This window comes from Oncorhynchus masou, chromosome 15 (assembly GCF_036934945.1).
Source record: "Oncorhynchus masou masou isolate Uvic2021 chromosome 15, UVic_Omas_1.1, whole genome shotgun sequence".
In the NCBI taxonomy this organism is placed as follows: Eukaryota; Metazoa; Chordata; class Actinopteri; order Salmoniformes; family Salmonidae; genus Oncorhynchus; species Oncorhynchus masou.
The window spans coordinates 64,902,889-64,926,211 of record NC_088226.1 but is presented as its reverse complement, the minus strand read 5'-3'; the positions used below and the strand labels follow the sequence as shown (position 1 = coordinate 64,926,211).

Sequence of the window (23,323 nt, the reverse complement as noted above, 5' to 3'; positions counted from 1 at the left end):
AATTAATTTAGACATTTTTGAAGAGGTCTTAGTAGCACAATTTTACATCTCGCTAATGTTATTGGTGCAGTAAACTCAAGTGAAAACATTTGCAGGAAAAACTAGACGGTGCACTGCATATAGTCAATCGAGTCGGGAAAGTCTGGCTGCACGCTCAAGACTGATTGCTGAGAACAATAACATGTCTACTACTTCCTCATCAGCGGTCCAAGTATCGTAAATAAAGCACAAGCTCCATGATATTTATCAGTGCCCAAAATCACTAGCTGGCAAGCAAAGTTCCAACTCCGTGTCTGTTAATGAAGCTAGCAACTAGTAGCTAGCAAGCACATTGAGCAGCCAGACCACAATCAGCTTATCAAGTCCCTGGCGAGTGGCGACGTGTGCTTCAGTGTCATTGTTTTTTTTACAACTTTCTCACTATCTATTAATAACAGAGTATGCATCTGTCTGGCAGTGTTCCATATCAGGTTGGGGGAAAACAAGATGTTCGCAAATGGGTTTTAAAATATTGACAAGTTGCAGTTAGGTGTGTTCTGATTGTTTCAATTCTCAAGTGATTGACACGAGTCAATCAGCCAGTGGCCAACCTATGAAGGGTTTAGGGCCAAGGATTATTTCAACATGACATTGGCGACGTGTTGTCTTAGGTAAACAAGTCAGAGGGGCTGCGTAATGGGAAGGTCTCACTCTCAGGAGGTTCTGTCTGCTATATGATTGGATAGAGCACATGCAGCTGTTACTGGGCAAGTGGGCATGATCGTAACCCAATACCTCAGTAAATTGTGACACAGTCACACAAAAAAGTGTTTTGTGCGAGAGACGAGAATGAATGTTTCTGACCAGGGGTTGGAACATTATTATTTTTCATTCTGTTCCACTCTTCAGAACAGCAAAATAAAGTTCTGAACCGGTTCAAAGGGGGGGGGGGTGTCTTGACACTAAGTTACTTAACCAAACTTTGTGGATAGAGCAGCTTGCTATGGCGTGGGCACGTTATTTACATGCATTGGACAGACAAGTGTAGGACGCAAGATGCAACTGAACTTTTGCAGGTGAGGAGAGTGCGAAGGAGGGTGGAGGAGGATGGCTTGGCCTGAAGCGCTGTGAATCTTCTTGTTGTGACATGCATTATCTGAATAAGGCCCACAGAATTATACCTACGGAGGACCAGCTTCTATGGAGGAACGTTGAATGTCTTTGTTGGACCAAAACTAGCTAGCTAGCAAGCTTTTCTGTAGAGCGGCACCAGAATAATAGAAGAAAAACACGTCTTACCTTTTTGAAGTTAATAAATCCAATGTGAAATGTGAACTTTAGTATCCTTAACTAGCTTTGAAAAAGTTAATCCATTCTTCTCAAATTAAAAATATCTCTCCACAATTTCTGAGTCACACTTGTAACGTCAGTATTATTCTAGTAGAGGGGCAGAAAGCTCAGAGAGGCAAAGATTTTCAACTGGCAGGCAGACACTGGATTCGTTTGAGGTCTTTGCATAGGCGCTTTGTTGCATTTGTTGTGTGACTAAAAAAATGGCCAGAACGTAAAATAACATTAATGACCGTTTCCCATTCTTTTAAAATAATGCTTCTGTTCCGAAACAGTATAGATCACAGTCATTCCCGGTTTTGATTCTGTTCCTCAAAATATTACGTTATTTTCCGGTTTGGTTCCTTGTACCGGTTCCAACGCCTGTCGTCTTTGACTATATCGATGCCACATAGGCTGTTTAAACCAGATAAGTTGGTTTATAAGGGGCAGTTGATCGTTAATATATGTCTCAATGTACCTGGTGAAGAAGATGGTGGCCTCTGCGTCGGTGGTCTGGGGCTGCAGAGCGTCATATACATACTTCAGGTCCTGATTTCCCGTCAGCTCTGGTAGGCCTGACAACGTCATCTGTCAATCACACACACACACACACACACACACACACGAATTTGTTTTGGTTTGAGACAGTAAAAAACAGTTTATAATTGCAAATGCAATACATTATAATGTACAACGAAATTATTTAGTAACAAAAGACTATAAGAACCAATGATTTGAGGAAGGTAATAACTGTAGCCAGCAAGGTTTGATTCGAGGCTAGAGTAGAGCATTTGAATCCCTAAGAGAACACTCAAGAAATTCCTTGGGCCATCACCACAGCCAAACAAAAAAAATTACCCAGGCAACAGGAGAGTAATCATTACCAGTTATTTACTAGGCTGGCATCACACTTAAAAACACTTATTTCACGAAGCAGTCTCTGTGACCCATCCATCCGTCAGTGGTCCTGTGACTGATCCATCTTTCAGCTGTCCTGTGCACCTTGGCCTCCATTGGTGTGAATTATTTATCATGCAAACTCAAGAAATGCCAGGTAAATTCCTATAAAAGGCCAATGTAGTTATACGACTTGAACTTGGTCTTAACTAGTCTGGTCCCAGATCTGGTTTTGTTCCATTTCCGACTCCTTCGGTCGTTGTCATGTTAAATGTTTGGCATGGCAACAACCATAGGAGTAGGCTATACAGTACATGCTGATCTGGGACCAGGATAGAACTGGAGCTTGACAGCAGAGTTTTAGTTATTACCAGGGAGAGCAGGTTGAGGATGAGGCCTGAGTGTTTGCGGATGAGGTTGTAGGCCTGGGAGCACAGGTCCACAAACAGCTGGAAGCGACTGGTGGGCCTCTCTCCCCCGTTGATCACGTAGGCCATGTCAGAGGTAAGCACAAATGGAGCACGGTCCCTGGGAGAAGGGGAGGGAGAGAAAGACTCAATAAAACATGGGACACATGTTACCTGGTTAAATGATGAGTATAGCGTTCAGTCTGGTTTAACGCTGGAATCCTTAATGGTGAAACTGCCACGCCGTTTTGCAATATTACAACAAAGTTACTACAAACCACAAACTAAGTTCTCTTCCCTCAGACTTTGACGTGCGATAAAACAGCAGAATATATACTGCACATGTTTATACCACGACACTCCTCACCTCCACTTTGTCAACAAAACTAAAATAACAGCGGTGGGACAGACAGCGCCACTGTTTCCACCCACTGCAGAGTCCATCCTGAACCAAGCTGGCCCTACATGTCATTTTGTATGGACAGCTGAGAACAACATGCACCCTACTTTCTGGTTTCCCAGGTCGAAGTCAGAGAAAGAACACTCAGGCCCCATCTGGAGTGCAAATGGTTCTCGGAGCACACGTCCTTGTTGTCAATAAACCTTTACTTCTAGTATTTTAACTAAGCACACAATTGACTTTTACTAAGGAGTGGGAAGAAACAGTAAAAGTTAGAGGGGAGGGAGTGTGCTAGAAGAGTAGTGGGTCAGATTTGTTAGCACTGTTACCACGTGTGTTCTGGAGGAAGCAGGTTACCCATGCTAACACTGTTACAACGTGTGTTCTGGAGGAAGCAGGTTACCCATGCTAACACTGTTACAACGTGTGTTCTGGAGGAAGCAGGTTACCCATGCTAACACTGTTACAACGTGTGTTCTGGAGGAAGCAGGTTACCCATGCTAACACTGTTACAACGTGTGTTCTGAGGAAGCAGGTTACCCATGCTAACACTGTTACAACGTGTGTTCTGGAGGAAGCAGGTTACCCATGCTAACACTGTTACAACGTGTGTTCTGGAGGAAGCAGGTTACCCATGCTAACACTGTTACAACGTGTGTTCTGGAGGAAGCAGGTTACGCATGCTAACACTGTTACAACGTGTGTTCTGGAGGAAGCAGGTTACCCATGTTAACACTGTTACAACGCGTGTTCTGGAGGAAGCAGGTTACCCATGCTAACACTGTTACAACGCGTGTTCTGGAGGAAGAAGGTTACCCATGCTAACACTGTTACAACGTGTGTTCTGGAGGAAGCAGGTTACGCATGCTAACACTGTTACAATGTGTGATCTGGAGGAAGCAGGTTTTTTTAAATATTTTTTTTATTTTACCTTTATTTAACCAGGCAAGTCAGTTAAGAACAAATTCTTATTTTCAATGACGGCCTAGGAACAGTGGGTTAACTGCCTGTTCAGGGGCAGAACGACAGATTTGTACCTTGTTGCAAGTTCAAATCCCCGAGCTGACCTTTCGGTTACTAGTCCAACACTCTAACCACTAGGCTACCCTGCCGCCCATGCTAACACTGTTACAACGCGTGTTCTGGAGGAAGCAGGTTACCCATGCTAACACTGTTACAACATGTGTTCTGGAGGAAGCAGCTTCGACCACCGCAGGTAACATTCTTACCTTTTGAAGCTGCCGAACATCTGGGCGTGGCCCAGAAACTTGCCAAAGTCGATGTGGAACATGTGACCGGTGGAACGTAGCATGATGTTGTCGTTGTGGCGGTCGCAGATACCCAGCACGTAGGTGGCCACGCAGCAGCCCGCACACGAGTAGATGAAGTTCTCCGAAGCCTGAACACACGCACACAGAGAGGGGCAGAGAGTCGTCGTTAGATACACAACATTTTCACACTATCATGCCGAGCCAAACCAAACTGTGCTGGATTGGATGTCTTTGGTTCACATTGCCCTCTTCAGCACTGTTCCAGCAACTATGGTGGACATGTAACCAGGGCAGCTCAGAACAGCTGGACTTGAAGCCATTCAGCTCAGTGTGAAAAGCCCTACAGTATCTTGTCCTCAATCCAAAAGGAACTCTGAGCTAATGCTCAATCGAGATCTGCATACGTAAATTGGGACTTTCAGCTGAATCATGCATTGATATCAAGGACAAATCAGTGAATAATATATGCATATTGAATACAGACAAGAAATAAAGCGTAGAAGTCATCATCAGTTGTTCATCTTCCCAACCTCACCCTCTGTAGGAGTCTGTGTTAGGGTTCAAAGGTCAGAGGGTAAAGTTTCGGGGTCAGACAGTTACCTTGTCGTACTCGTCCTCAGCGGGGTTGTACTTGCGGAGCCACTCCGCCAGGGGCTTGTCTTTAAAGGAGCCCGTCACTCCGTACTCCGCCTGTATTTTCCTCAGGGTTTCGGAGGACGGCACCAGCTCCACCATTCCTGGCAACACACATACAGAACCACGTCAAAACTGCAAGCATAGCATGAGTACACATTTATAAATGAGTAAACCGGATGTTATATGACGCAAAGAACCAAGTTCATCAGCAATCATCTAACAATCACCCATTGAAATATGTCTGTGCAGTGGCATCCACTTTCAGCTAGTTTTATAATGGCCAGAATGGTAGAATCAGAGCCACAGAGGTTGTGATGAGGACAAACAGGTTTCAGTAAGTTTCATTCAAATCAGAATGATTTAGCTGGTGATTTGAGTGTGAGTTCTAGTCTGTGTGTGTAGTACCGTTGTCTTTCCCGGTGGAAATGCATTTGAAGTTGACGATGCGCAGGTCCAGTCCCTCCTGAAGCCAGATGCGGTCCATGACCCGGATCATCTGCAGAGCCAGCATGTCCTGCCTCAGGTCCTCTCCCACCTAGTAGACCACACACACATTAGTTACCATCCACAGAGACGTATTATAATATTCTCAATAAGGAGTTTCATTCTATCTGTGTGTCTGCAAGTCTGGTCAAACAAAGACTCCCGTACACATTCTATCGTCAGGGTCTGGTGTTATATTATGCCACCAGGTGGTGCCGTTTCAACTATGAAAGACAATGCAAACGAGTGCAGTAACTGATCTCTTCCCTATGGGGAAAATAATGGACAATGCAGCGTTGATATTAAGCTGTTATAGCATCAATACACAAAGGGAATTCTTTAGAATATATTCCTGCATTCCTTCAAGCTTCAAATACTCCAGAAGGAATGGTGAAGTCATGCAGAGAATGTGTTCTAGAACGTGTCAAGGTATTCCATGGATTACTTAGTATTACATCTGTGATAAATTGCTTGTCTATGAAACTTTGCATCTTTTCAGAGACTCTGGCGCCATAGAAACAGAATCTAGTCGTCTAGTCTGATAGCTATCTCTGTGTGGACCCCCATTCACAAAACGTGGCCAGAATAGGAGTGTTAATATAGGTTCAGCTATTTACAAGGCAAAACTGGTCCTAGATCAGCACTCTAAATATATCCCAGGTGTGTTTAAAGTAGGAATGCTGATCTAGGATCAGCGTGTCCCAGCCACCCACCTTGAACATGACGTTGATCTCCTCTCCCAGAGGGTCGGAGTTCACCAGGGCCAGCTTCAAGGGCACCGCGTTGGAGTTGAAAAAGGAGCACGACTGTACATACACACGTGCGCAAACACACACACAAAGAGAAAGCCCCTGTGGTTAGTTATACAAGCCTTCCTTGGACCCTGGGAGCACTAGCCTGCTTTAGGGAGACAAAGGGCGGATTTTATTCAATGAGGGGGCATCGCCTTGGCTTGTCTGGTACGGGATTGTGGTCAGATACACCGCTGAGCAAAACACATACTCCAACAACAAATACACGACCTCTCATATACAAACACACTTGCCCAGCGGTGAGAAACGTGGCCGTGAGAATGGAGCAAAACACTCAGACAGGAAAAGAGGAGCAATCGGGGACAGCACACACACACACACACACACACACACACACACACACACACACACACACACACACACACACACACACACGCCATATATTGTATTCTAGTCAATGGCCTCTTACAACAGAGGTGGTGGGGGTAACTGAAGTGACCTGTAGATGTGCCAGTCAGCGTTTGGATGGTAGAGGTTATGGTGACATCACCAGTCACTAGGACGACTACATTATGTGTCAGGGTTTACCGAACATCCATATGCATTGGGTGCGAAACACATTAGGGCGGCTACCCACAGGGCTCAAAATCATATTTACATGATTGTAATTAGTTTTAACAGAAGAGAAATTAGCCTAAGCAAAACATTGCCTTGTCTTGGATAGTACTAACATGGTCTAGAGACTCTCCATGTCTAAGCAAAACATATAAATCATAAATGAATATAATTTTAAAAATAAAACATAATTTAGCTTAGAATAACAAGTCACCAGTAATAAAACAACATCAAAATATATGTGTATAAAATCATTTGAGAACAACCTGTCTTATAGGCTATTTGTATGACCATTTTCATTAATAAATAACAAAACACAGCTGTTTACAAATACAATCTCGGCCTCTCTAGTTGAATCTCTATGTAATTTAGCATCTAATTTAATTTATCCTAAGCATGAACCTTTAAATTAGGCCTAACAAATAACAAAACATGGTTGTCTATGAACACAAGGACCGGCCAGTCATGGCTAGAATGGATCCAACTTTTTTTCAAATGAACGTCAGATTTCACTTTTTGTAGCAGGTTAGGAGAACTTACACAGCAGGTTAGGATAATTAACGTAGCAGGTTAGGAGACTGAGGTTAGGAAAAGGGTTAGTGTTAGCTAAAATGCAACAGACAAAAAATACTTTTGATGTTAATTTGACAAAAGCTGGATGCCTTCACCACAGCAGTGGAAAGAGGACACTTACGCTGCCATAAAAGAAATTAAGAAACTATATGTAAATAAACTAAACGTATTAAGGCTGGTTCATTGAGCGAAAGCTTATTTTTGTGAAATGAGGCCATGCATTTATGAGAGCACTTGATTCCAAAGTTCAAATTTTATCTCACCCTTTACAGTTCTACTTGACGTTAATACATGATGTTTACTATAATTTGAACTATCGTGTGGTCGTGACTCGTGTCATGTGGCTTATTGATAACAACTCTGGTTCCTACTATAGGCAGATGGCTGCCTAGTGATTGCAACATTGCAACGCCGCTGTGAATAGTTGGCAACGATGTTTCGTTTCCAAGTGCAACTCAGTAAGCTCAACTGAAATGCACCAATTGCGCATGATACAGATCATTACTCTGGTCCAGGGCTGCCCAACTCTTTTCCTGGAGATCTACTGTCCTGTGGGTTCTGTCCAACCCTCTTCCTGGAGATCTACTGTCCTGTGGGTTCTGTCCAACCCTCTTCCTGGAGATCTACTGTCCTGTGGGTTCTGTCCAACCCTCTTCCTGGAGATCGACCGTCCTGTGGGTTTTCAGTCCAACCCTTATTTAACACACCTGATTCTACTAATTAGCTGTTCAACAAGACCTTAACTAGCTGAATCAGATGTGCTAAATTAGGGTTGGACTGAAAACCTACAGGACAGTAGATCTCCAGGAAGAGGGTTGGGCAGCCCTGCTCTTGTCTATCAATCCATTCCAAATCTTTAAACTATACATGAGACAGGGGTGGCATATGTTGGTCTTGCCTAGGGCGGCAGCAGAACTGCTAGAAAAGGGCCTGAGGAACACATTTAGCCTCTAATTTACTTGCGTTTGCAGAGGACATTGGCCTGCTCAAAGTGAGCTGCTGCTGTTGGAAACTCCTTGGAGCAGCTTGACGCACATCAGCCTTGTTACCTTGTACTCAATAAGGAGCGATCTGGAGGCTGTCTTTACTCTGTTTTGAAGAAAGAATCCCCTCTCGGCGGACACACAATTGCAATGGATTTTTTCAGGCAATTTGGCGGGCAACTATTTATTTATATTTATTTAAAATCAGCCAAAAGCTGGCTAACAGAAACCCTGGTATAGGTCATAGTCCATATGTTGTTGAGATGGTAAAAATGATTTTGATGGTCAAATGGGCATTTGCAGAGTGAATGGTCAAGCTTTGGGTCACTCTTTCCATTGATGGACAATGGCCTTACCTTGATATTGAGTTGTTTGGCCTCCAGGCTGGGGCTGAGGGGCAGCCTGCAGCTGTTCCTCTGGAAGAATGACTGCATCCTCTCCAGACCCTCCTGGAGCACCACCTGGACACACACAAATAGTTGATTTACTGTCAACCAATTAACATTTGACAGCGCTTTATTTCATCGTTTAGCTGATATTTACAACAGAATTACAAGGTAAAAATTGGAAACTTAAACAAATTTTAAATAACCGGTACCAAATGAAATAAAAGTGATTTTAACCCCTTCAGTCCCAAGACCCCAGCAAAAATACTATTTTAATTTATCTGACTTTCAGTTAGCTACCTGTCCAGCCCTTATATTTAGCTTCACAATTAAGTGTTTTATAATTTTCCTTTCAGGACAACCAACCAGGGCTAAAAGTAGAACACAACCCTATTTGACAAACAGTTGCATTCATGAGTTTTATTGACAAATGTCAATAAACAAAATAAAGTCTGCTCAAAATGAATTTACATGAATGCTGTAAACACAGAAATTGTTTGCTGAGTGGGAAATTAATATTCAAGTCAGTGACAAATCTGTGGCGTTTGTGACAGCAACTATGTGAACTTAAAGTATTATAGACACTATGTCCAGGGATTTCCTTTTATCTTCTATGTAGAAGAACCCCGTACCTTCTAACAACTTTTATGTAGCTTGTGAGCGTCATAGAGCACAACATGTTACATGTGCATGTTCGATAGAGTCTCAGCTTTTCATAGATAGCTTTCAGTAGTTTGTAATTCAAACTATTCTGGCCCCGGGTCCCATCCGAGATCCGCCCTCGTCTCACAAACACCGCTCTAGCTCAGCCCCGGTAAATTACACAGACGGTTGGCTGGTACCAACGGATGCCGAAGAAATAGACGAGTTCTATAGCTCAAACTCACAATGTTGAAAAGGGGTTTGAGGTCCTAAATCACAGGGACGGGACTCATTGGGTTAACAGGACATCCATACCATAAGTAAATACAAGATGAACAGCTGACTGTAAAATAAAGTGTTAACAAGCCCTTTTAGAGGCTCCCTGAGGTACAGGTTGGACATTCTAGTAGTGTTTCCTAGCCCCATCACCTGTCGTGTGGAGCCCCCGGCCTGCCGGACCTTCTCGGCCAGCTCCCCCAGCAGAGTGACCAGGCGGGTCTGTTTGTCCAGCTCATCCCGGAGGCCGGCCCCACACAGACACAGCAGGGACCCCAGCACTTGGTCGTACCTCCGGCCAAACGCAGGGTCTAGAACTGCATCTCTCAGTAGCCTGGTGGGGGAGAGAGGATCCGAGTACAATTGGATCAGACAAAGCAGTTGATATCGCTAATAGCTCCATATAGATTACTGTGGCTTTTTAGATACAATATTCTTACTACATGTAGTCCTACGACAGTTCCCAGCCTAGATACTGACTTAAAATGATCTGTTTTGGGTGTCCGGGACAAGCACACTACCTCCTGTTCCATAAAGGTCCAGACCACTATATATATATCTATATACTATGCTACACAATATATTATGCTATATATTATACTTAATAAATAAGGCCCGTGGGGGTGTGGTATATGGCCAATATATCACGACTAAGGGCTGTTCTTACGCACGATGCAACGCAGAGTGCCTGGACACAGCCCTTAGCCATGGTATATTGGCCATATACCACAAACCCCCGAGGTGCCTTATTGCTATTATAAACTGTTTACCAATGTAATAAAAGCAGTAAAAACAAGTGTTTTGTCATACCCGTGGTATACGGTCTGATACACCACAGCTGTCAGCCAATCAGCATTCAGGGCTTGAACCACCCAGTTTATAATATGCAATGCTATGTTATATACACTATATTATATACTATGCTACTAGTTCAGTGGGTGGAGACTCACCAGTACAGGTAGTGGGCGATACTGACGTTGCCCTGTGCTCTGGACAGTAGGAACATGACCAAGGCATTCTTTAGGTGACACTCAAACTTCAGGGCCTGAGAGAGCCAAAAGAACAGGGACAAGGAGATGGGGTGAGCAAAGCATTCAGAGTCACTAACAAACTGATTTCCTGTGTGTGTGTGTGTGTGTGTGTGTGTGTGTGTGTGTGTGTGTGTGTGTGTGTGTGTGTGTGTGTATATACACACACTGTTTACCTGCACTAGTTGAGGCAGGTAGTCAGCCAACTCGTCATCACTGCTGGATTCGATCCAGCTGACAGCCACACTCCTCACCTCTGTGTCAGCAAACCTGCAGGACAGAAACAAAGACCGACAGAGTGACCTTCAACCTATGTTCCTTACAGTAAAGTACAATCTGTCTGTCTACCATTTATTGAACTATAGTCAAACAGGTGATTTAAGTAGTATAGGTTACATTCTCTTAGCTCTCAAGCTAACACACACAGAAATATAAAAGACTCCTGTGATAGCAACTTGCACCTCCCATTTTACAAATCAAACTTTTTTCTATTGACCATAAATCAAACTCGAGCTCTCTCAAACAACTTCTCTCAACGTCTCAAAAAAGTGTATCAAGTGTTCAAGAGAATCTGTGTGTATGTGTACGCCACAAGTACTTAGAGTGAAGCAGCTCCAGGGCACAGACTGGTTGAAGCGAGGGCCAGTGATGAAGGAGGGAGTGGATCTCAGCCATGCTGCCCCAGTCCCAGCTGGGGGCGCTGGCCAGCACCTTGGGCAGGCTATGGGTGTGGGCCCGGCAGTGGTGCCGCTGATCCCACAGCAGCTGGCGGTCGGCCCGCGTCAACCTGTAAGAGGGAGGGAAGAGGGAGAGGCATAAACAAAATATATATATTTTTTTTAAATTTGTATTTTTTTAACACTTTTTTTGTCCCCAATTTCATGGTATCCGATTGGTAGTTAGTCTTGTCTTATCGCCGCAACTCCCGTACGGACTCAGGAGAAGCGAAGGTCGAGAGCCGCGCGTCCTCCAAAACACAACCCCAACCAAGCCGCACTGCTTCTTGACACAATGCCCACTTAAAACGGAAGCCAGCTGCACCAATGTGTCGGAGGAAACACCGTACACCTGGCGACGACCGTGTCAGCGTACACTGCGCCCGGCCTGCCACAAGAGTCGCTAGTGCGTGATGGGACAAGGACATTCCTGTCAGCCAAACCCTCCCCTAACCCGGACAACACTGGGCCAAATGTGCAGTGCCCCCGGTCATGACAGAGTCTGGACTTGAACACAGAATCTCTAGTGGCACAGCCAGCACTGTGATGCAGTGTCTTAGACCACTGCGCCACTCAGGAGACCCCCACTATCCATCTTTATTGATTGGTCATATAGAGACAATGGAAAATGTTAATTTCGATATTACAGTACCCCTCATACTGTACATACACACGACTGGGAACAGCACAGGGTCCACCACAGAGCAGGTTAGGGGTTAGGCTGGGAGCAGCACAGAGCAGGTTAGGGGTTAGGCTGGGAGCAGCACAGAGCTGGTTAGGGGTTAGGCTGGGAGCAGCACAGAGCAGGTTAGGGGTTAGGCTGGGAGCAGCACAGAGCAGGTTAGGGGTTAGGCTGGGAGCAGCACAGAGCTGATTAGGCTGGGAGCAGCACAGAGCAGGTTAGGGGTTAGGCTGGGAGCAGCACAGAGCAGGTTAGGGGTTAGGCTGGGAGCAGCACAGAGCAGGTTAGGGGTTAGGCTGGGAGCAGCACAGAACAGGTTTAGGGTTAGGCTGGGAGCAGCACAGAGCAGGTTAGGGGTTAGGCTGGGAGCAGCACAGAGCAGGTTAGGGGTTAGGCTGGGAGCAGCACAGAACAGGTTAGGGGTTAGGCTGGGAGCAGCACAGAGCAGGTTAGGGGTTAGGCTGGGAGCAGCACAGAGCAGGTTAGGGGTTAGGCTGGGAGCAGCACAGAGCAGGTTAGGGGTTAGGCTGGGAGCAGCACAGAGCTGGTTAGGGGTTAGGCTGGGAGCAGCACAGAGCAGGTTAGGGGTTAGGCTGGGAGCAGCACAGAGCTGGTTAGGGGTTAGGCTGGGAGCAGCACAGAGCAGGTTAGGGGTTAGGCTGGGAGCAGCACAGAGCAGGTTAGGGGTTAGGCTGGGAGCAGCACAGAGCAGGTTAGGGGTTAGGCTGGGTGCAGCACAGAGCAGGTTAGGGGTTAGGCTGGGAGCAGCACAGAGCTGGTTAGGGGTTAGGCTGGGAGCAGCACAGAGCAGGTTAGGGGTTAGGCTGGGAGCAGCACAGAACAGGTTAGGGGTTAGGCTGGGAGCAGCACAGAACAGGTTAGGGGTTAGGCTGGGAGCAGCACAGAGCAGGTTAGGGGTTAGGCTGGGAGCAGCACAGAGCAGGTTAGGGGTTAGGCTGGGAGCAGCACAGAACAAGTTAGGGGTTAGGCTGGGAGCAGCACAGAGCAGGTTAGGGGTTAGGCTGGGAGCAGCACAGAGCAGGTTAGGGGTTAGGCTGGGAGCAGCACAGAGCAGGTTAGGGGTTAGGCTGGGAGCAGCACAGAGCAGGTTAGGGGTTAGGCTGGGAGCAGCACAGAGCAGGTTAGGGGTTAGGCTGGGAGCAGCACAGAACAGGTTAGGGGTTAGGCTGGGAGCAGCACAGAACAGGTTAGGGGTTAGGCTGGGAGCAGCACAGAGCAGGTTAGGGGTTAGGCTGGGAGCAGCACAGAACAGGTTAGGGGTTAGGCTGGGAGCAGCACAGAGCAGGTTAGGGGTTAGGCTGGGAGCAGCACAGAACAGGTTAGGGGTTAGGCTGGGAGCAGCACAGAGCAGGTTAGGGGTTAGGCTGGGAGCAGCACAGAACAGGTTAGGGGTTAGGCTGGGAGCAGCACAGAACAGGTTAGGGGTTAGGCTGGGAGCAGCACAGAGCAGGTTAGGGGTTAGGCTGGGAGCAGCACAGAGCAGGTTAGGGGTTAAGTGTAGAGGTCGACCAATTAATCGGAATGGACGATTAATTAGGGCCGATTTCAAGTTTTCATAACAATCGGAAATCTGTGTTTTTGGACACCGATTTGGCAGATTTTTTTTTTTTTTTTACACCTTTATTTAACTAGGCAAGTCAGTTCAGAACACATTCTTATTTTCAACGAGGAACGGTGGGTTAACTGCCTTGTTCAGGGGCAGAACAACAGATTTTTACCTTGTCAGCTCGGGGATTCAATCTTGCAACCTTACAGTTAACTAGTCCAATGCTGTTACGCGAATGCAGTAAGAAGCCAAGGTAAGTTGCTAGCTAGCATTAAACTTATCTTATATAAACCAATTAATCAATCATAATCACTAGATGACTACACATGGTTGATGATATTACTAGTTTATCTAGCGTGTCCTGCGTTGCATTTAATCAATGTGGTGCGTATCTGCGAAAAAGGACCGTCTTGCTCCAATGTGTACCTAACCATAAACATCAATGCCTTTCTTAAAATCAATACACAAGTATATCTTTTTAAACCTGCATATTTAGTAAATATTGCCTGTTAAGCTGGCTCGTTGCGAAACTCTGTGAAGACTATTTCTTCCTAACAAAGACAGCCAACTTCGACAAACGGGGGATGATTTAACAAAAGCGCATTTGCAGAAAAAGCACAATCGTTGCTACCTAACCATAAACATCAATGCCTTTCTTAAAATCAATACACAGAAGTATATATTTTTAAACCTGCATATTTTGCTAAAAGAAATCCAGGTTAGCAGGCAATATTAGCCAGGTGAAATTGTGTCACTTCTCTTGTGTTCATTGCACGCAGAGTCAGTGTATATGCAACAGTTTGGGCCGCCTAATTTGCCAGATTTTTTTCCGTAATTATGACATAACATTGAAGGTTGTGCAATGTAACAGGAATATTTAGATTTAGGGATGCCACCCGTTAGATAAAATATGGAACGGTTCTGTATTTCACTGAAAGAATAAACGCCTTGTTTTCGAGATGATTGGTCATTAATATGGTCGAATCCGGAAACTAAGGCTTGTATTTCTGTGTGTTATTATGTTATAATTAAGTCTACGATTTGATAGAACAGTCTGACTGAGCGATGGTAGGCACCAGCAGGCTTGTAAGCATTCATTCAAACAGCACTTTAGTGCGTTTTGCCAGCAGCTTGTCGCTGTGCTTCAAGCATTGAGCTGTTTATGACTTCAAGCCTATCTACTCCCGAGATTAGGCTGGTGTAAGCGATGTGAAATGGCTAGCTAGTTAGCGGGGTGTGCGCTAATAGCATTTCAAACGTCACTCGCTCTGAGACTTGGAGTGGTTGTACCCCTTGCTCTGCAAGGATCGTGGCTTTTATGGAGCGATGGGTCACGCTGCTTCGAGGCTGGCTGTTGTTGATGTGTTCCTGGTTCGAGCCCAGGTAGGAAGCTATACTGTTACACTGGCAATACCAAAGTGCCTATAAGAACTTCCAATAGTCAAAGGTATATGAAATACAAATCGAATAGGTGAGAAATTGTCCTATAATTTCTATAATAACTACAACCTAAAACTTCTTACCTGGGAATATTGAAGACTCATGTTGAAAGGAACAACCAGCTTTCATATGTTCTCATGTTCTGAGCAAGGAACTGAAATGTTAGCTTTCTTACATGGCACATATTGCACTTTTACGTTCTTCTCCAACACTTTGTTTTTGCATTATTTAAACCAAATTGAACATGTTTTATTTTATTTGAAGCTACATTGATTTTATTAATGTATTATATTAAGTTAAAATAAGTGTTCATTCAGTATTGTTGTAATTGTCATTATTAAAAATAAATGTAAAAAAAAAAAAAAAAAAACGTCCGATTAATCGGTATCGGCCTTTTTTGGTCCTACAATAATCGGTATCGGCGTTGAAAAAAATCATAATCGGTCGACCTCCAGTTAAGTGCCTTGCTCAATGGCAGTAGATGAGTCATAGGATGGGTCAAAAAAGACCACTGCTGACAGGGTCATCACTATCTGGCAATAGGATGGACAGCAGTGCGACATTATCGCTACCAATGCCAAAATCCTTCAACCTTACCCAGTCTAAAGCCATCTACTAGTTGGCAACGTATCCTCTGATGATATACCCTTTATTGCACATGTTAGTACGTCCTTTGTAACTTGGTCATCTAGAGACCATCCTGGGCTAGTGGGCTAGTGGGAGACCAGGCATGGGCTTGTTGGAGTCTTATACCAGCCATTTCCTTTCAGATCAGTGAAGGGAACAGAACAAGTGCACACTAGCTGAAGTCTCTTGTTCTAAGAGAATCTTAAATAACTCCGAAATACACCCTAACAAAACAGATGGCAAAAGAAGAAGTTCAAACCACAGAAGGTTAACATGGGAGTAAATGAGAGAACGCTCAGAGAAAGTCAAAGGGATTAGTGCCTCAGAAGAAATGACTCTCTGTGGAGGCTGAAAATGGCTAATGGATCTGGCTGGCAGCCTGGCAGAGGTTGGCAGTGGGTGTAAGTGGGCATTTATATGCCCACAATTAAACGTCTGGGGGAACAGACACTCTGGAATGAGAACAGATAGACGTCTATGGTCTGGGAAGACTGGAGAGTCATTTGGGCATGAAGACTTGAAACTTCCATCATAACATTGCTATAAACCTGGACTTGGAACTACTCTCTGGGTGCAGGTATAGGGCACCAGCCAGAAAAACACAACTAGACAATAATTTGTGCCAGGTGTGATATCTCTCCTAAACAGCTGGGGTTAATGTCCCTAGCCACCCAGTAAGGTGTGACATCTCTCCTAAACAGCTGGGATTAATGTCCCTAGCCACCCAGTAAGGTGTGACATCTCTCCTAAACAGCTGGGGTTAATATATAATGTATATAACGGCCCTGATTTTGTTGTCTACTGTACTGTTGTTGTCCTTTTCTTAACTCCATTTTAAACGTGGAAAATAAAGCCAGTAAAGATATGTCAGGGCAGCAGGAAAAGTAAAGATATGTCAGGGCAGCAGGTAAAGTAAAGATATGTCACGGCAGCAGGTAAAGTAAAGATATGTCACGGCAGCAGGTAAAGTAAAGATATGTCACGGCAGCAGGTAAAGTAAAGATATGTCACGGCAGCAGGTAAAGTAAAGATATGTCACGGCAGCAGGTAAAGATATGTCAGGACTCTTTTCTCTGTATATATCAATGATGTTGCTCTTGCTGCGGGCGATTCCCTGATCCACCTCTACGCAGACGACACCATTCTATATACTTTCGGCCCGTCATTGGACACTGTACTATCTAACCTCCAAACGAGCTTCAATGCCGTACAACACTCCTTCCGTGGCCTCCAACTGCTCTTAAACGCTAGTAAAACCAAATGCATGCTTTTCAACCGATTGCTGCCTGCACCCGCATGCCCGACTAGCATCACCACACTGGATGGTTCCGACCTTGAATATGTGGACACCTATAAGTACCTAGGTGTCTGGCTAGACTGCAAACTCTCCTTCCAGACCCATATCAAACATCTCCAATCGAAAATCAAATCAAGAGTCGGCTTTCTATTCCGTAACAAAGCCTCCTTCACTCACGCAGCCAAGCTTACCCTAGTAAAACTGACTATCCTACCGATCCTCGACTTCGGCGATGTCATCTACAAAATTACTTCCAACACTCTTCTCAGCAAACTGGATGCAGTTTATCACAGTGCCATCCGTTTTGTCACTAAAGCACCTTATACTACCCACCACTGCGACTTGTATGCTCTAGTTGGCTGGCCCTCGCTACATATTCGTCGCAAGACCCACTGGCTCCAGGTCGTCTACAAGGCCATGCTAGGTAAAGCTCCGCCTTATCTCAGTTCACTGGTCACGATGGCAACACCCATCCGTAGCACGCGCTCCAGCAGGTGTATCTCACTGATCATCCCTAAAGCCAACACCTCATTCGGCCGCCTTTTGTTCCAGTACTCTGCTGCCTGTGACTGGAACGAATTGCAAAAATCGCTGAAGTTGGAGACCTTTATCTCCCTCACCAACTTCAAACATCAGCTATCTGAGCAGCTAACCGATCGCTGCAGCTGTACATAATCTATTGGTAAATAGCCCACCCATTTTCACCTACCTCATCCCCACAGTTTTTATTTATTTTATTTTCTGCTCTTTTGCACACCAATATCTCTACCTGTACATGATCATTTATCAATCCAGTGTTAATCTGCAATATTGTAATTATTCGCCTACCTCCTCATGCCTTTTGCACACATTGTATATAGACTCCCCTTTTTTTTCCTACTGTGTTATTGACTTGTTAATTGTTTACTCCATGTGTAACTCTGTGTTGTCTGTTCACACTGCTATGCTTTATTTTGGCCAGGTCGCAGTTGTAAATGAGAACTTGTTCTCAACTAGCCTACCTGGTTAAATAAAGGTGAAAAAAATAAAAAATAAAAAAGGGCAGCAGGTAAAGTAAAGATATGTCACGGCAGCAGGTAAAGTAAAGATATGTCACGGCAGCAGGTAAAGTAAAGATATGTCACGGCAGCAGGTAAAGTAAAGATATGTCACGGCAGCAGGTAAAGATATGGCACGGCAGCAGGTAAAGTAAAGATATGTCACGGCAGCAGGTAAAGATATGTCAGGGCAGCAGGTAAAGTAAAGATATGTCACGGCAGCAGGTAAAGTAAAGATATGTCACGGCAGCAGGTAAAGTAAAGATATGTCAGGGCAGCAGGTAAAGATATGGCACGGCAGCAGGTAAAGTAAAGATATGTCATGGCAGCAGGTAAAGATATGTCAGGGCAGCAGGAAAAGTAAAGATATGTCACGGCAGCAGGTAAAGTAAAGATATGTCACGGCAGCAGGTAAAGATATGTCAGGGCAGCAGGTAAAGTAAAGATATGTCACGGCAGCAGGTAAAGTAAAGATATGTCACGGCAGCAGGTAAAGTAAAGATATGTCACGGCAGCAGGTAAAGATATGTCACGGCAGCAGGTAAAGTAAAGATATGGCACGGCAGCAGGTAAAGATATGGCACGGCAGCAGGTAAAGTAAAGATATGTCACGGCAGCAGGTAAAGTAAAGATATGTCAGGGCAGCAGGTAAAGTAAAGATATGTCACGGCAGCAGGTAAAGTAAAGATATGTCATGGCAGCAGGTAAAGATATGTCAGGGCAGCAGGAAAAGTAAAGATATGTCACGGCAGCAGGTAAAGATATGTCACGGCAGCAGGTAAAGTAAAGATATGTCACGGCAGCAGGTAAAGATATGTCAGGGCAGCAGGTAAAGATATGTCACGGCAGCAGGTAAAGTAAAGATATGTCAGGGCAGCAGGTAAAGATATGTCACGGCAGCAGGTAAAGTAAAGATATGTCACGGCAGCAGGTAAAGTAAAGATATGTCAGGGCAGCAGGAAAAGTAAAGATATGTCACGGCAGCAGGTAAAGATATGTCAGGGCAGCAGGTAAAGTAAAGATATGTCAGGGCAGCAGGTAAAGTAAAGATATGTCAGGGCAGCAGGTAAAGTAAAGATATGTCAGGGCAGCAGTTAAAGTAAAGATATGTCAGGGCAGCAGGTAAAGTAAAGATATGTCAGGGCAGCAGGTAAAGTAAAGATATGTCAGGGCAGCAGGTAAAGTAAAGATATGTCAGGGCAGCAGGTAAAGTAAAGATATGTCAGGGCAGCAGGTAAAGTAAAGATATGTCAGGGCAGCAGGTAAAGTAAAGATATGTCAGGGCAGCAGGTAAAGTAAAGATATGTCAGGGCAGCAGGTAAAGTAAAGATATGTCAGGGCAGCAGGTAAAGTAAAGATATGTCAGGGCAGCAGGTAAAGTAAAGATATGTCAGGGCAGCAGGTAAAGATATGTCAGGGCAGCAGGTAAAGATATGTCACGGCAGCAGGTAAAGTAAAGATATGTCACGGCAGCAGGTAAAGTAAAGATATGTCAGGGCAGCAGAGAAAGTAAATATATGTCAGGGCAGCAGGTAAAGTAAAGATATGTCACGGCAGCAGGTAAAGTAAAGATATGTCACGGCAGCAGGTAAAGTAAAGATATGTCACGGCAGCAGGTAAAGATATGTCACGGCAGCAGGTAAAGTAAAGATATGTCACGGCAGCAGGTAAAGTAAAGATATGTCACGGCAGCAGGACGGCAGCAGGTAAAGTAAAGATATGTCAGGGCAGCAGGTAAAGTAAAGATATGTCAGGGCAGCAGGAAAAGTAAATATATGTCACGGCAGCAGGTAAAGTAAAGATATGTCAGGGCAGCAGGTAAAGTAAAGATATGTCAGGGCAGCAGGTAAAGATATGTCAGGGCAGCAGGTAAAGTAAAGATATGTCAGGGCAGCAGGTAAAGTAAAGATATGTCAGGGCAGCAGGTAAAGTAAAGATATGTCACGGCAGCAGGTAAAGTAAAGATATGTCACGGCAGCAGGTATCAGCTTATGACAACAGACGCAACAATTATGATGACAAACTGTTCAGAAACATCCATCATAAGGCCCTACATAACACTAGAATTGTAACAGTTGTCATGGCAGCTAGTATCAGCTTATGAAATCAGACCCATCTAAGATGCTAACACCCTTGCATAATGCCTTGCCAACTAGCTAGGGTCTTTGCCTAAGACATTGATTCATGAGTATATTTGGTGTCAGTAGTCACCACAGTCAGTGCCACCTTAATTTGTCCTCCTGTTATAGCCTGTGTTTACTTTGGCTTAGCACCTAATTCACCAAACCTGCCCTTGATAAACAAATGCCCTACGGCTGGGACATAACGGCATCTTTGTGTATTAAGTCTTAAGCATGGGACATTCGCACGTGTCCAATTCTTGGGGAATACCTTAAAACCTTGGCTGGATCTCATTAGAGCGTAGATAGTGATGATGTAATAATCTAAAACAAAGAAGAAAGCTACACAATACAATAGTGTCTTAAACTTTAAAAAAAGCTGTTACCTTGTAGACAGGCCAATCCCAAAAATAAGAACTCTAAGCAACCGCTGAACAGTCCCAACAGCGGAACGACCAACACAAAATCATTATGCGATACACACGCCCTTGAGTCAAATGTTTCTCGAAATGATATCGATCAGGATTTCGGTAAAGTTCCAGCCTGTTACATAAGCGGATCTAAAGTTAGGTGTGTGGGGGGGAGGGGGCCTTACTGAAGTGCCCCAGTAACTCATACGTACCCGAAGGTGGAGGCTCGGCTGCAAAGTTTGTCCACCTGGCGACGGAGGTCAGGGTCAAGCTCCTCCAGGGTGTTTGGATCAGGGCTGGGTCTCTCCTGGGGTCCCACGTACAGCACATCCACCGCTGGACTGGGGAAGTCCACCTGAAGGGGGTCAGAGGTCATGGAATGGTTAAGGCATCCGCATACTAGGTTTGGTTTGTTCCTAGCAGAAGTTGACGAGGCGAAGCGAATGTCTGTGCCTTGTTTAAACCCTTAAAAATACATTTGGTTTAAAAAAATTGAAGAAAGCAGTAATATTACTGTTTGTCACCTTTTTGAGACGCCATAGCAACAACATAGGTAGAATCAATCTCAGCCAAATCAAGAAATCTGTCATAAATGTGTACATTTTTGCATCTAGCTAAGATGTTTAGTACAGTGTTTCTCAAGTGAAAAAAATATACATGAAAACCAGTCGTCTCTCATTGGACAACAAACACTTAATTGAAGAATCCCTACTCTTGACCACTAATCAACGGGTGGGGGCGTAGACATCAGCTGCAGAACTTCGGGTGCCATAAGAAAAATTGTTGTGTGCTCGAACAGCCGGGAAAAAAAACATACTCAATACTGCTGAACACCAAAACTAACAATAACGTCACAAAATATTGTCATAATGTATGCTCAAACTGTTTGGACTCTAGGTAGACACACACTTATTAGGTCGCCACAGAAGAGGAAATATGTTTGTGTAAGGGGAGTGTGTGAGCAAGACCGTGGTCCTGTTTGAAATACTTAACAATAACAAATAAATAATAACAAATAAGCATCTTTTTCTTGAGGTAAAAACAGATCTAACATGACTGAACGGGTGCTTGATTTCCAATGGCTGAATCACTGATTGCTTTGAGGAAGCGTGCATTCAAACAGTGCCTGTACATTACAATATTGCCAAAGATTGACTTTAACGATAAAGGCCATTCCAGTAATTCCCAATTATATTGGTTGTAAAATTTCACATTTATATTGGTATTCCCGTGTGTGTGTGTGTGTGTGTGTGTGTGTGTGTGTGTAGAGTGGTGTGTGTAGAGTGGTGTGTGTAGAGTGGTGTGTGTGTGTGTGTATGTATGTGTGTGTGTGTGTGTGTGTGGTGTGTGTGTGTGTGTGTGTATAGAGTGGTGTGTGTGTGTGTGTAGAGTGGTGTGTGTGTGTAGAGTGGTGTGTGTGTGTAGAGTGGTGTGTGTGTGTAGAGTGGTGTGTGTGTGTAGAGTGGTGTGGTCACCTGCAGTATGATCCTCTCAGCCAGGTTCTTCCTCCGGCTCCCGGCTGCAGCAGAGGAAGCCTGAGGAGACGTCCACAGACACAGCAGCTTGGTCCCACTCATCAGCACCCTGAAACACACACCTAAGTATTAACACACATAGTCACACACACCACTCTATACCCACCCACCACTCTATACCCACCCACCACTCTATACCCACCCACCACTCTATACCCACCCACCACTCTATACCACCACTCTATACCACCCCTCTATACCCACCCACCACTCTATACCCACCCACCACTCTATACCACCCCTCTATACCCACCCACCCACCACTCTATACCCACCCACTACTCTATACCCACCCACTACTCTATACCACCACTCTATACCCACACACACCCCCCTCTACACACACCCCACCCACCACTCTATACCCACCCACCACTCTATACCCACACACCCCACCCACCACTCTATACCCCCCCCCCTCTATACACACACACACCCAACCCACCACTCTGTACCCACACACCCCCCACCCACCACTCTATACCCACACACACCCAACCCACCACTCTATACCCACACACACCCAACCCACCACTCTATACCCACACACACCCAACCCACCACTCTATACCCACACAAACACCCAACCCACCACTCTATACCCACACACACCCTCCTCTACACACACCCCACCCACCACTCTATACCCACACATACCCAAACCCACCACTCTATACCCACACACACCCCCCTCTACACACACCACTCTAAAACACACACACACCACCCCCCTACACACGCGCGCCGCCCCCACCCTACACACACGCCGCGCCGCCGCCCCCCTACACACACGCGCGCTGCCCCCCTACACACACGCGCTGCCCCCCCCTACACGCACACCACACACGCGCGCGCCGCCCCTACACACACACACACGCCACCCCCTACACGCACGCACGCCACCCACCTACACGCACGCACGCCACCCCCTACACGCACGCACGCCCCCCCTACACACGCACGCCACCCCCTACACACGCACGCCACCCCTACACACGCACGCACGCACGCCACCCCCTACACACGCACGCACGCCACCCCCTACACACGCACGCACGCCACCCCCCTACACACACGCACGCCACCCCCTACACACGCACGCACGCCACCCCCTACACACGCACGCACGCCACCCCCTACACACGCACGCCACCCCCTACACACGCACGCCACCCCCTACACACGCACGCCACCCCCTACACACGCACGCCACCCCCTACACACGCACACCA

The 23,323-nt window shown here is 45.5% G+C and overlaps 1 protein-coding gene across 1 annotated transcript in view; it reads right to left on the bottom strand.

Annotated features, from left to right (window-relative positions):
• The window catches only part of LOC135556657 (phosphatidylinositol 4-phosphate 3-kinase C2 domain-containing subunit alpha-like), a 72,323-nt gene that overhangs the window by 5,771 nt on the left and 43,229 nt on the right, over nt 1-23,323 (bottom strand). The window contains exons 14-26 of the mRNA XM_064990031.1: nt 22,032-22,140; nt 20,769-20,911; nt 11,259-11,447; nt 10,837-10,930; nt 10,583-10,677; nt 9,786-9,966; nt 8,685-8,789; nt 6,119-6,211; nt 5,328-5,457; nt 4,887-5,023; nt 4,245-4,414; nt 2,580-2,736; nt 1,790-1,899 (exon numbers count right to left, since the gene is read on the bottom strand). Coding sequence (XP_064846103.1) covers nt 1,790-1,899; nt 2,580-2,736; nt 4,245-4,414; nt 4,887-5,023; nt 5,328-5,457; nt 6,119-6,211; nt 8,685-8,789; nt 9,786-9,966; nt 10,583-10,677; nt 10,837-10,930; nt 11,259-11,447; nt 20,769-20,911; nt 22,032-22,140 — 1,713 coding nt within the window. The remainder of the gene's footprint in view (nt 1-1,789; nt 1,900-2,579; nt 2,737-4,244; nt 4,415-4,886; nt 5,024-5,327; nt 5,458-6,118; nt 6,212-8,684; nt 8,790-9,785; nt 9,967-10,582; nt 10,678-10,836; nt 10,931-11,258; nt 11,448-20,768; nt 20,912-22,031; nt 22,141-23,323) is intronic.